The sequence below is a fragment of the Spizellomyces punctatus genome (assembly GCF_000182565.1).
Source record: "Spizellomyces punctatus DAOM BR117 chromosome Unknown supercont1.20, whole genome shotgun sequence".
Taxonomy (NCBI): domain Eukaryota; kingdom Fungi; phylum Chytridiomycota; class Chytridiomycetes; order Spizellomycetales; family Spizellomycetaceae; genus Spizellomyces; species Spizellomyces punctatus.
This window is the reverse complement of record NW_015971556.1, coordinates 188,816-200,894: the sequence shown is the minus strand read 5'-3', so window position 1 is coordinate 200,894 and position 12,079 is coordinate 188,816. Positions and strand designations below refer to the sequence as shown.

At 48.4% G+C, this 12,079-nt stretch overlaps 5 protein-coding genes and 1 non-coding gene across 6 annotated transcripts; 3 read left to right on the top strand and 3 right to left on the bottom strand.

Annotated features, from left to right (window-relative positions):
- Nucleotides 1-443: 443 nt before the first annotated feature.
- SPPG_10195 lies at nucleotides 444-516 on the bottom strand. Its single transcript has one exon. It is a non-coding gene; the product is annotated as a tRNA-Phe (tRNA).
- Nucleotides 517-1,041: 525 nt separating this feature from the next.
- Nucleotides 1,042-3,003, top strand: SPPG_08262 (uncharacterized protein; the record flags this gene model as incomplete). The annotated part of the gene is made up of 3 exons (XM_016756421.1): nucleotides 1,042-1,206; nucleotides 1,276-2,069; nucleotides 2,184-3,003. 2 exons carry the CDS (start codon nucleotides 1,042-1,044, stop codon nucleotides 1,549-1,551), a joined length of 441 nt encoding a protein of 146 aa, XP_016604402.1. The 3' UTR covers nucleotides 1,552-2,069; nucleotides 2,184-3,003.
- Nucleotides 3,004-3,354: 351 nt separating this feature from the next.
- Nucleotides 3,355-3,831, top strand: SPPG_08261 (uncharacterized protein; the record flags this gene model as incomplete). Its single annotated transcript, XM_016756420.1, has 3 exons — nucleotides 3,355-3,429; nucleotides 3,504-3,756; nucleotides 3,818-3,831. The coding sequence occupies 3 exons, from the start codon at nucleotides 3,355-3,357 to the stop codon at nucleotides 3,829-3,831; spliced, it is 342 nt and encodes a 113-aa protein (XP_016604401.1).
- Nucleotides 3,832-3,842: 11 nt separating this feature from the next.
- Nucleotides 3,843-5,164, bottom strand: SPPG_08260 (uncharacterized protein). The gene has a single exon (XM_016756419.1). It carries the CDS (start codon nucleotides 4,924-4,926, stop codon nucleotides 3,994-3,996), a length of 933 nt encoding a protein of 310 aa, XP_016604400.1. The 5' UTR covers nucleotides 4,927-5,164; the 3' UTR covers nucleotides 3,843-3,993.
- A 393-nt stretch (nucleotides 5,165-5,557) lies between these two features.
- SPPG_08259 (uncharacterized protein) lies at nucleotides 5,558-10,216 on the top strand. Its single transcript, XM_016756418.1, has 6 exons — nucleotides 5,558-5,873; nucleotides 6,120-8,187; nucleotides 8,246-8,442; nucleotides 8,499-9,201; nucleotides 9,266-9,525; nucleotides 9,586-10,216. The coding sequence occupies exons 1-6, from the start codon at nucleotides 5,667-5,669 to the stop codon at nucleotides 9,721-9,723; spliced, it is 3,573 nt and encodes a 1,190-aa protein (XP_016604399.1). The 5' UTR covers nucleotides 5,558-5,666; the 3' UTR covers nucleotides 9,724-10,216.
- On the bottom strand, nucleotides 10,129-12,076 carry SPPG_08258 (uncharacterized protein). The gene has a single exon (XM_016756417.1). The coding sequence runs from the start codon at nucleotides 12,015-12,017 to the stop codon at nucleotides 10,290-10,292; it is 1,728 nt and encodes a 575-aa protein (XP_016604398.1). The 5' UTR covers nucleotides 12,018-12,076; the 3' UTR covers nucleotides 10,129-10,289.
- Nucleotides 12,077-12,079: the final 3 nt, after the last annotated feature.

Sequence of the window (12,079 nt, the reverse complement as noted above, 5' to 3'; positions counted from 1 at the left end):
ACAACTTCAAGGCAAAGAAGCCTTGTGCAATTTTGAACGCAAACCGCTTTATTATCATGTGATATCATGTGAGAGCCTGTTCTATTATGTACAGGGATCCATTTATACTAAAATGGATTAATGAGAAATCGTTTCGTCATGAAAAGAAAATTAATCACATGACACATGGGAAGCGCCAGTGGGATGACGTTCTACTTTACTTTTGTACAATTGGTCTGAGGAGGACCTCTGGGGCTCAGCTTTGGGCTTTGATGCACTGCAGAAAAGGATTATTATGATAGAATTAACGTGATATTTGCTGGAAGGGAGGGTCATTGGCACAGCGAGGAGATTTGCAGAGTCATCTCCATTATTACCTTGTCTGTCGGACTTTTGCTCTTTGGATATGGAATTTAGATGTCGCAGAGGATTGCCAAAGAAAAAATATTTTCAGCGGAATCGCATGCTCCCTTCGTGGATTGAACACGAGACCTTTAGATCTTCAGTCTAACGCTCTCCCAACTGAGCTAAGGAAGCTGTTAAAAACTATTGAAAAGGTCAATCTCATAACAAATTCGGAATCTATCCCTTGGACTAACTTCTGGAGATCTGATGGACCTCTCGCACCCCTGGGGCATTAAACACTGCCAATACCGCTGATTTGCTACAGAAGTCACAAAGTCTTGCTTCACAAATGAATCCAATTGAATATACATAGCAGGACGTTAAAGAAATCAAGATCTGCCTGTCTACATGCCAGAGAACGGTCGCTGCATTTAGTCCCCATCACCCAGCGTCGCCCCACTGACCTTTTCTCACAAGTTGCTCCACCCAACTGACAAGCCTACTATCGCACGTACGTTTCATCTCTGAATGTCTCCAGTGCCCTGCCTTTCGATAAATGCTCATTCCGCACTATGTGCAGCCAGACGCAACCGTTCAAGAAGCGGGAATTGGAAGAAACTGTTGGCAGTGATTACTACATCAAACCACGATCCGATCCATCACATGACCCAGATCAAAATCGCTCTCCCGTCTTCCTCGTCGTTTTGCGCATTCACCATGTCGTCGTCACTTACCTACGTTCCCGTCGGCCCGCTCTCCTCCTTCACCTCTACTGAGCCCTTCACATGCCAAAAAGTCCGAATCACCCTCGAAAATGACAAAACCAAAAGCTTGGCCGTCTTTTACCGCCCAGATATGAATCAATTCTGGGCCGTCAATAATGTGCGTTTACCACTCTCATACAGTATCTCAGATCTGTTTTAGGAGGGTTTTCTAATACTCTCTACACAGATCTGCCCACATCAAGGCGGGGCTCTCTCACGCGGATCACTTGTAGATATTGAAGACATGGGGATTAAATGGGGCGTTGCCATTGTGTGCCCCTTGCATGGGTGGGCTTTTTCGGGGGATACGGGGGAGTGTGATACTTCTGCGTATGTTGTGGATGTACATCATGTGCGGGTACAGGGGAGTGGAGAGGACGCGGTGGTGGAAGTGAGTAGAGAGGTGACGAATAAGCATGTAGGCGGACGGCGGAGGGATTTTGGTGGAGTTGCGGTGGAGTGATGCGATGGAACATTGGCGGTTTTGTTGAAAGTTATTTTTTGGTGTAGACTGGTCTCTTATAGGTGTATAGAGTTGCGATGTGGAACGTGATGGGAGTTGGAACATCAAGCTTTTGGAGGCGTAGTATATGATTCGGGTTGATGAGTGTGCATAGTGGGCTTTCACTACCCTCATCTGTGTGAAAGACAGGCGTGACCATGATCATCCAATGCGGTCGGATCCTTTTATGAATACTATCAGACAATCTTGGACTGCTTTATGTGCTGCCCTTTATTAGCAGTGTGCGATGGAAATCCTTGATTGGGTCGTCTGGCCTCTTTGGACTCGTTTTCACTTCACGGATGAAGCAACATTGGCGAGGACTTTTCGTAGGTTTGCCAAACCTTGGCTTCCACGCCTGCTTTGGCATTGAGTTCACTCATTGTGGCAAAGTCGATGAAAATCAATTTTCTGGTCTCCTTGGTCGATCTCTCAGTGCAAGTCTGTTGTCGTTGATCTGAATGCGAGTGCAAGTATTGGTAGGTGCTTTGCTGCTGGGAAAGCCGCTGAGAATACAGTGTCTGGATAGGACTTCAAAGGGAGTTTGCTTTGCATCATTTTCTTATTTTCATCCTTTTCATCCTTTATCACAGGCCCTTCCCCCGAAGAGGATGCCATCATCACCCGAAGGCTCCGGCGAGTCGTTGCTCCTTCCATTTCTGGCGCGCGCAAACGATCAGTCCCAGGCGCCCACCTCAAAGAGGTTATCACGTTGCATTACTACAACGGCCTTTAAAGTTATCCGGTATACTTTTGGACCGAGTTGAGTTTTACGCCAGTACCCATGGCTGGAGCGAGTTTTATGCCATCCCGAGGCGGAAGGAAAGATGAAGAGAGAGTGGGGGGATATGGGAGAGGGTGCCTTTTTATAACCCTGGGGGACTGCGCTTTTTTTTTGCATTTCGGAATTCTCGGCGGAAGATAACGTTATCCTCCGTACGTCATTCTTCTGAGCACGCCATGAAGGCCCAATCATCGTCGTCGTTTCCACCTCCTGGCATGCGTTCCTTCCCCTAGCGCGAGTCAAGATTATGTAAACGCGCATTTGTTTATGTTCGGACAAAGCGAGATCGGACACTTGTGGACTGCATGTTGGTGGAAAGACGACGACGAATTGGGTCTTGTTTCAGTGCTTTTGCCAATGTGTGATGGCAATTTTATTGCCGTTGGAGAATCTGTTACGACGTTCACTGCCAAAAAGTAGGGCGGTTTCCTGGCTCGGCAAGTCTTCGGCAATGTTTTTTCGCCAAGACTCGAGGCCAATCTGGTATTGGAGAGTGATGGTGACCTGTTACCGTCCATGCTCAAGGCTTTTCTCAAACGTGTGTGTAATATAAGCATGTAACAAACGCTTTTGAGGTGCATGCCCATGCTATTCATGCGTGTATGTCATATCTGCGCCGCTCTTTCAAGCCCTAGTGTCTACATGATACAATGTCTGCCGTATGGATATGCTCTGATGATTTTATGCTATTTTGAATGTTGTGATCTGCGAATGGATATATAGGTCCCATCCACATCCATTTCACGGGGAGAGCGTTTCGCTTTAGTTGTCTTTGGGTAACTGCGAGAAGGCACATACCATTTTTCTGAGTCATCTCCTACGGCGCAAACCAGTCCTTCAAGTTGCCAAAAGTTGATGGGTTTGCTAGTTTACTCCAACGGGGGGCTTGAACATTTGCTTCACGTCATGAAAATGCAATCGAGGTACAAGTAGGCTGACATATCACTGTGCTTTACTACACTTCTCTGTAGTCTTTTGAAATGTCTTTCAACCTATCGACTGCCGAAGCGTCCTGCGTCTACGCCTCACTCCTTCTTCTTGACGCCAACAAACCTGTTACTGTGCTGTAGTCCTTGTCGTTTCTTCACTACTCAAGCGTTCTCACGTTCTCACACGATTGTTCTTCTAGACTGAAAACCTCGAGGCTCTCCTCGAGTCAGCTCATATTCAGATTGACCCTATTTGGCCTGAGACGTTTGCAAAAGCTCTCCGTGTGAAGCCGACTGATGAGCTCAAGGCGTTTATGGATAAGGCTGTTTTGGGGGCTGTAAGAAGCGGTGGTGGAGAGGCACATGGAGTCAAGGGGGAGGAAGAGAAGAAACCGGAGGAACAGAAGAAGGAGCCGGAGGTGGAGGAGGAATCTGATGAAGATATGGGGTTTGGTGAGCGTGATGTGCTTTTGGGTAAGGTCTGGACATGTTCCTAATGAACTGTTTACTTTAGGCCTCTTTGACTGAACAATGTCTCGCTCGACTTTGCGCAATTCATAATTGTTGTCTTGTCTGGTTACGTCTTGTCTAAGATATTATGCACAATAACGAATCCCGAAGCGCAGTACCTATATACCTTGCGAGCTCTACTACACACATATGTACAACGAGCTTTACAACTTTTCCCATTTACTTGAGCGCAACCGTTGCAACCATTGGAACATGATCTCCAAACATGGCTCCGTCAACTGCCCGTAGGTCAACTATCTCACCCAACGCCTCACTTACTAACACATAGTCCAAAACAGCCGCATGCGTATCTTTCTCGTTCCCAACAAATGTGACAGGTGGCAATCGACTCTCGTTCAACGTGGTCAACTGCAGTCCAGCCATCAACAGATCCAACTGGTTCTTCTGCGGGCCGTGGAGGTCGATGTTCAGATCTCCTGTGAGGATGATCCGAGATGAGAGTGCCGCGTATCGCGTAGAGACCTCATGAATGATTTCGAGAATCTGGAGCGTCCGAATTCGTTGTGATTCGGGGTGGTAGTCGGGGGAAAGGTGGGTGTTGATGTGGAGGATCGGTGAGTGTCCCGGAACTTGCACGACACTCAGCAGCATTCCGCGCTCCATGGGATCCGTTTGGACCTTGAAGGGAACAAACCTGGACCGCTCTCGACCCTTGGTACACAAATCCCACCGAGAATACGTCAACAACCCCCCATCAATCCTCCTAAAGAACTGCTTATTGAACCGGGTTCCTATACTGTGAAACGAACTCAAGCGTCGTCGTTTGTGCTTTGTCGTTCCCAGACCGTTCTTTTTGAATGTTTTCATAATTACTCGGATTCTGCCTGTGATGCTATGGTGAAGTTCTTGCGACATGAGCTCTGCGGAGGGAGGATGGATGGTTTCGAATATCTCTTGGAGGGCGACAATGTCATATGTGCTTTCTTCAATGGATTGCTGGAAGGAGGTTAGGCGGGTGATGTTTTGGTGATAGGCTGGGTCAACGGGGAGGCAGGCGGTGTTATGGGTGTAGACCGTGAGGTGATCAACGCCTGAGACGATGGTTTCCGCAGAGTCGCTGCGAGGCAGTTTGGCTCGCTTGTAGAAAGCCATATTCTTCTGTGGTCAATGGGTCCTGGGAGTACTGACTTGTCCACGGCAGGGACTGGTCGTCCTCTGCAGGTTGTTTTATATCCCTCACATTTACTCTGTGCCGTCCGAAAAAAAAACTGAAAATGTCAAAGAAGCTTCCGATCCCTCATTTCTTCAGCGGCCTGCCACCGTCTAGACATTGAGCTGTAGATCTGTAACCTTAAAAACCCCAAGTGACACTATACCCGTCTCCCACTCAAAAATAACACAACCCTAATCTCCCAACCCACTGTCTCGTCCCCATGAATGGATGTCTCGGCGCCGTGGTGCGGTAGGAACCCTCATTGCCGCTGATTGATACGAATCAGGGGCAGCGTGAGCGCAGGATGGAGTTTAAATCCATGTGGTTGGTAATCCTGCGTAGATTTCGTCAGCGTGATTTGGGAGGATTGGAGAAGTTGGGTGAGCGTGGATTAACAATAACTCACCCAAGAAATTTGTCAAGCGCCGCATGTCAGGATACTTTGACACTTGATAACCGAGGAAAAACTCCGGCGAGTCGGCAATTGTTATCGTAATCAGACTTTACTGCGCACTCGGTGGTTTAGTACACAGCCAGCTCTGGGACGGAAACGGTGAACGCGCCAACAAACTCTATTGACGGGGCGACGAGACGACATTTAAGGCATCTGCATGCCTCTGGCATCCGCGCTTCTCACCCGCAAGCATCTTATCCCCATCCTCCCGCACACAGCTCTGAAATGTCATGGTTTGATACCAACAAGTTGGCAGGGAGTATCGGCTCATTTGCATCCAAGGTCCAATCGATCGCAGAGACGGCCTTGAATGACGATCATGCGTCGCAGGGACATGGTGTGCGTGGAGGGGAGGGGTGGGATGTTGGTGGAGATTTTGGAGATTCGAGGGCTGAGGCCCTGGAACGACGGAACCGGGATTTGGAGGAGGAGGTGAGTTTTATTTTGTTTCGACATGTAGAGGTGTGCTGTTTTTGGCGGACGTGCATTGCGAATGCGACGGAGGGATATGTGTTTCACGACATGGGACATGTCATGTTGAGTGATTTGGGGGCCGGCTTTGTAAAAGAAAAAAAAACCAAACAAAAAGTGCCGACAAACAAAACCCGAAATATATAGAAAACACGCGAACCCTTCACCACACTGCTCCACGACTTACACACTACATCCGCCCGGCAGCTGTCCCGAATTCAAACCGACCTTGCTGCCCAGCTTTTACAAAAAGATCATCACATCCAAGGCCTTGAAGCGCGCATTGCCCAGCTTCGATCGTCCTCGACCCATTCTTCACCCCAACCACCCCCATCACCTGTTCCCGGGCAATTATCGGAAGCAGAACAAATACAGTCGTATCGGGCAAAATTGGCAAAGGCAGTGCAGCATTTGAAGCATTTGACTGGAGAGAATGCCGCATTGAATCAAAGGGTTGGGGATACAGAAAAGAAAAAGGGAGAGATAGAGAAAGAGGTTGCAGCGTTGAAAAGTGAGGTGGAGAAACTAAAGTCGGAAACTGCCTCGAGAGCTCCTGTACACGAAAATGGAACGGAAGCACAAACGTTGCGCCCAGAGTTGGACGCGGTAAAAGAGTATACACGGCAATTAGAAGAAAAGTACCAAGAGAGCATTGCACGAGAGGAAGCACTGGTTCGACGGATCGATGCATTAGGTTCTGAACATGCTCAAGCAGACTCAACAGCCAAAGAAGCACAAAATGAAATTGCACGGCTAAATTCATATGTTACCGAGCTCTCCTCACAATTGGAGAAGGTTCGGGATGAAGATGCTGCAAAGACCGGTCAACTGGACACACTGACCGAGGAGCTTGCTCGTCTACGATTGGATAACAAGCTTGAACAAGATGCGAATACTGCCCGGGAGGCCGCTGAGCAAGAAACTCACAAGGTTCGACAGCAGTTATCAGAAATCCAAACTGCCCACGAACAATTGGAAGCCCGCTTTTCCGCCATCGCCGAAACAAATACCCAATTAGAAAATGAACTCATTTCCGTCAGCCAATACAAGGACCAACACCAGTCGCTGTCCGATTTGGTACAACGACTTACGGATGAGAATGGGCGATTACAAGCAATGATGGAGGAGAGTCAGGCACGCCAAGATGCTCTGGCTCGACAGCTTGAGCAATCCAAATCTGACTCAACTGTCGCGAATGCATGGGATTTAGATGTGCCTGGAATCGATACGGATCTCCAGGCTCGCATCGAAGGTTTAGAGCACAATGAACGGGAGCTACTTCAAACCCTTTCGGAGAAGGGAACGGAATTGCAAGATACACGTCGGCGCTGCGAGGAGTTGGAAGAAGAGTGTCAGGTGGCGAAGGAAGGTGCTCGGAAGGCGTCTCAAATAGCCGAGGAGAGCAAAATGGAAGTGAGAAAGTTGCAGGACCAGTACGAGCGTGTGATGAACGAGCTTTCGTCCAAAGACGCTGAAATACAGTCACTCCAGCACCAGCTAACTGCACTGAATGATACCTCTCATCATACGAACGAACAAGCAACAACCCTTCAAAACCTCCAGACCGCCCTTGCCGAAAGAGACGCAACCCTTCAAGATCTCCAGACTAATCTCGCCGAAAGAGACGCAACCCTCATAAACCTCCAGGCCGCCCTCGACGAAAAAGCCGCAAGCCTCGACAACGCCCACCAAACGATCACAATTCTTGGCAACCAAATCCAGGACCTCCGATCCGCTGCAGAACGCACTGAAGCCGAATTCCAGGAAATATTAGAAAAAGAAGACCAAGAACACCAATCTGATCTGGCTAGAATTGTTGGACCCTACGTAAAAGGACGACAGGAGGATGCTATGCGGATTGCGGAATTGGAGGATCTCTTGGCGAGACACCGCTCGGATGAGAACCGGGAACGGGAGTTGGAAAACAAGATAGCGAAACTTTCGCAATCGTTTAATGCGTTACAACGGGAGAGGGATACCTTATCGGTGGCTTTGGAACAGGCCCAGCGTGGCCTTGAGACTTTGCAGGCAGAAAACAATTTTGGAACTGCTGAAGAAGGAATTTTGGCTTTATGTAGAGCTATTTTACATAATGAGGAGATTGGTTCTGGTGCACAAGATGGTGTTCCGGATATGGTTAAACAACAGCTTTTGGAGGTTGGAGAACTGGTAAAGGAGCTCAGAAAAGGGGCTATGGAACAAGGGGATAGCGTGTCGGAACGGGTCGAACAGGTCCGGGCGGAATTGATGGCCGCGAACGAGCAGATCAAAGCTGGTACGTCTTTTTACGTAGATGGGCGATAAAGATTGTTTACTCACAAATGGGAATCCAGAGTACGAAAAGAGAATATCTGACCTCGTCAATGAATTAGAACAAGCGTCAGGATCTGGACAGGATTTGACGGACCTGCGAGCCAAATATGACGCTGCTGTGGAGGACGTCAAGAGACTCGGCACCGAGAAAACAATGTTGATGGATAAGTTGACGACCATGAAGAATGCCATTGCGCCTAAACTGCAGGCAGAGCTGGTAAAGTTTGATGAACCAGTCGTCCCATACCATGCATCTAATATTCTGGTGGACAGGAAACATCGCAAAAACTGCGGCAGGAAGTCCAACTCCTCTCTCAAGAAAATGAGGCGCTTCAAAACCAACTTGCCCAGCTAACAGCCACCAATGACCAACTTCGCTCCAAGGCCTCATCTTCCATGACTGAAACTGCCCGTCTCCACGTTGACCTTGAATCCGCCGGCGAACGTATCGGCCGCCTGGAACGCGAGCTTGATCGTCTCCGGTCTCATTTAATGGAAACAGAGGATGCCCAAGTCCAGGATGCGCTTCACCAGGAAACCGTCATCAAAGAATACATTCGGCAAATTGAGACGCTCGAACGTGACCGTGAGCAGTGGGAGGAAGCTGCTGCTCAGGAAAGGGATGCAGCTCGCGCTGCCCTCGAGCGGGTCAACGAGATGCACGAAACAATGGAAACCATTAAACAAGACATGGAGCGACTCCGACTTGAAAAAGAACGCGAAGCTTTTGCGGCATCTAACCTCCAACGCGTCCTGGAGGAATTTCAAATCTCTAAAGAGCGGGAAATCGCGGGTGCCGTTGAGGATGTGTATGAGCGGCTCAAGAGCGTGCAAGCTGAATTGGAGGGATACAAGGACCGAGCTTCCAAAGCTGAGGAACGGTTAGAGAAAATTGGAATGGATGCGCCAAGCTTGCAACGAATACAGGCTGAATTGCAGGAAAAGAATGTTGTGATTGGTAAACTGCGACATGACGGTAATTACTCAAAAAGACATTGTAGTTCATTGGAAGGCTTTCATCTCACACATACTCTGCCTAGTCATCCAACTCCAGGCGCATCTCTCCGAAGCCATGCGCCGGATGCGAGACGCAGCCGCCTCTGAAGAAAACGTGGACAGACGCCTCATCACCAACCTCCTTGTGTCCTTCCTGTCTGCTCCCAGGGGTGATACCAAGAGGTTCGAGATTTTGAGCGTCATTTCGAGTGTGTTGAAGTTTGAGGAGGAGGAAAAAGTTCGAGTGGGATTGGTGAGGAGTCGGGGGGCGGGTGAGGTGGAGAGAAGGGAGGCTGTGGGAGAGGTATGTCCAAATGGGGTTTCGTATTTGATAATTTGGAATCTAACGCCCGGTTTCATGTAGTCCTTTACGGATATGTGGATCTCCTTCCTTCTGAAAGAATCCAGTAAGCGCCGCGAATCGGTGCCTATATCACCTGTAGAGCGACAATTGAGTGGGGATGTTGGGGGTGAGAGGAGAGAGTCAATGGGGGGTGGATAGCCTTTCTTTATGGATATGTTCTCTTTTTTATTTTTTTTTATATGTAGATTGGGGAAAATGTGTAGAGAATCGCTTAATGCTTTGTGGTTCTTTTATCCAAGCACATTTGCATAGACGGTACTGGCCGAAGCTCAACCCGATTAAGCCACTTTGAGGCTTACGTTATGAGGCTTAGCGCGCGCGATCACTTGCAACATGCTCACCATAGTCGATGTGTTCTCGCATTATGCTTCCGTGGTGCTTGAACGAAAAGGCAACAAGTAATTGCGGCCGAGCAGATTTCTGTGGGTGAGAGGCAAGACGAATAATTGCATGACATTCTTCCCTTCAACGCCGTCTAGGACAAAAGTGCTAAACAAACTCGATAAATAAATAGTCGTCAGTACAATAGCACATATACAGCAACTTCTTATTTCATAACACCTAAGCGACATACAACTAAGCGATATACAAACTAAGCGATATACAACTCAATGATATACATTATTCTCCCTGACATTCTGCAATCCACCACCCTAACATATAATTCGCGCAATAATAGATCCTAACATATGCCCGTCCAAGTACTAAGCTAAAAGTTCCACGACCATAGCACTGGGAAGACCGGCAACGGCATCCTTGAAACCTTTCTCCTTCTTGAATTCTTGCAGATTCTCTTTGGCCCATTTCAACAGTATGCGCGCGAGTCGAGGACAATTGTTTTGTGCCGCAACGGACAGATTCCTAACGACTGCCACTCCGGAGAATCGCTTGCAATACTTGAATCCCTCCAGCCAGTATTCACGATCCGTATATTCACCTTCAATATGTTTGAGACCTTCGATGCATTCAGGCATTAGGGTGGTCAAACCACGTTCTACAATATACGGAATCAGGGTCATCACTCCGTAATTGGCAAAAGCGTATGACCCCCTCCATTCCCTGCTCAAGTTATTGGTGTCGATAAATTCCAAGCAAGTATTCTCAAGGCCGATGTTTGCGTAGTCAAAAGCCAATTCGAAAAGTTGCAAGGCTTCTCTCGGCTTCAGATTCACCGGGAGCAGTCTATTAAAGTGTCCTGTGGTGCTGTAACGGCTTGGATACCTGTCCATGTACTTCATGCATAGCTCCTGATAGATTTCCTTGCTGAGCTCCCATTTCTCTTCCCCATCTGCGACAGCAAACATGAGATGCTCCATTACGGTTTTGTGATTCAGATGATCCTGACGAAAAGAGGCAACCAGTTCTGAAAGCCAATCCCGGGCGCCAAAAAACCTTGCCAGACGTATTCTCTCCTTCAACTCGTCCATTTCGTACGCTTTCGGCATGTAGGCAAAGGCATCCTCGCGTTGGTGTAAGATCATCTCTTCGACTGCCACGACAGAGTATCCACTAATTTTGAAAGTGTTTACTGATTCATCGAATATGCATCCATCCACAGCTTCTCCACCACTCTCAAACATGTAACTAAACAAGTTGCCCTTTGCGTAAAGCTTCGACTTCGCGATAGTCAAGACCTTTTCTGGCTCGACAGCCTCCGGGTTGGCACGAATCTCGACTTTCACATCCTTGTCGACAATCTTCTTGGGAGCCAGATCCACTTTAATGATCACGTTCGCTGGAAAGACCGATAATGGAATCCATTCAGGAGCACCCCGACCAGGATCATCAGTGGAACGCCAGCCGAAGGAATATTCAATCTTTTTACTATGTAAGTATTCGCGATCAGATTTCAGCTTCCAACTCAAAGTGAACTCTACAGAGCGTTTCTCATATTCGTCAGAGCCAATGATTGCATCTAGGAAACATCCAACTTGCTCCGTCTTCCGATCCTGGTCCAAAGTAACCCTCCATTCCTCTCGGGGATGGCCAAACGCGGGACTCCTGTACCAGGTTTTACGCTCCAGATCGACGTCAAATTCAATCTCAGCAGTAATAGTACGCGATTCCAGAAGAATGGACGGAGCCTCAAGGGGACGATCCACAGGTGTCTTGGTTGTTGTCTCAGGACCTACTTCAGTAGGACCTGAAGTAGATGGTGCGGAGGGACTGACATTTGTGCTTTGCGATGACGACGTTGCGGACTCGGTCTTCGCTGTGTCCAGACTCTTACTGTCGTTTTCTTGTGAGGTCCGACCGGCAACGTTCTGAACGATTTGCCATTCGCCAGAAGGACCGGTTGGGTCATTGTTTGCTGGAGTGTCGGTCACGGCTGACGTGGCAGCAAAGTCGCGGGCGGACAAGCTGGGTTGTTCAGAGGACGAATCCTTTTCTGAAGGGCTGTGAGCTACGCTATTATCGGGAGGGGGGGACATGACTTCAACAGAAACTGAGTAATGCTATATCGCAGAGATTTCAGTCGGTGGGAAAATTGCGA

What these genes read in the sequence shown, in the direction of transcription:
- SPPG_08260 (XM_016756419.1), bottom strand. Translation starts at nt 4,926, where the DNA reads ATGGCTTTCTACAAGCGAGCCAAACTGCCTCGCAGCGACTCTGCGGAA.
- SPPG_08259 (XM_016756418.1), top strand. Translation starts at nt 5,667, where the DNA reads ATGTCATGGTTTGATACCAACAAGTTGGCAGGGAGTATCGGCTCATTT. An exon ending in ACCGGGATTTGGAGGAGGAG is followed by an intron (nt 5,874 to 6,119) that starts GTGAGTTTTATT and finishes TCCGCCCGGCAG; the next exon opens with CTGTCCCGAATTCAAACCGA. An exon ending in CTAAACTGCAGGCAGAGCTG is followed by an intron (nt 8,443 to 8,498) that starts GTAAAGTTTGAT and finishes TCTGGTGGACAG; the next exon opens with GAAACATCGCAAAAACTGCG.
- SPPG_08258 (XM_016756417.1), bottom strand. Translation starts at nt 12,017, where the DNA reads ATGTCCCCCCCTCCCGATAATAGCGTAGCTCACAGCCCTTCAGAAAAG.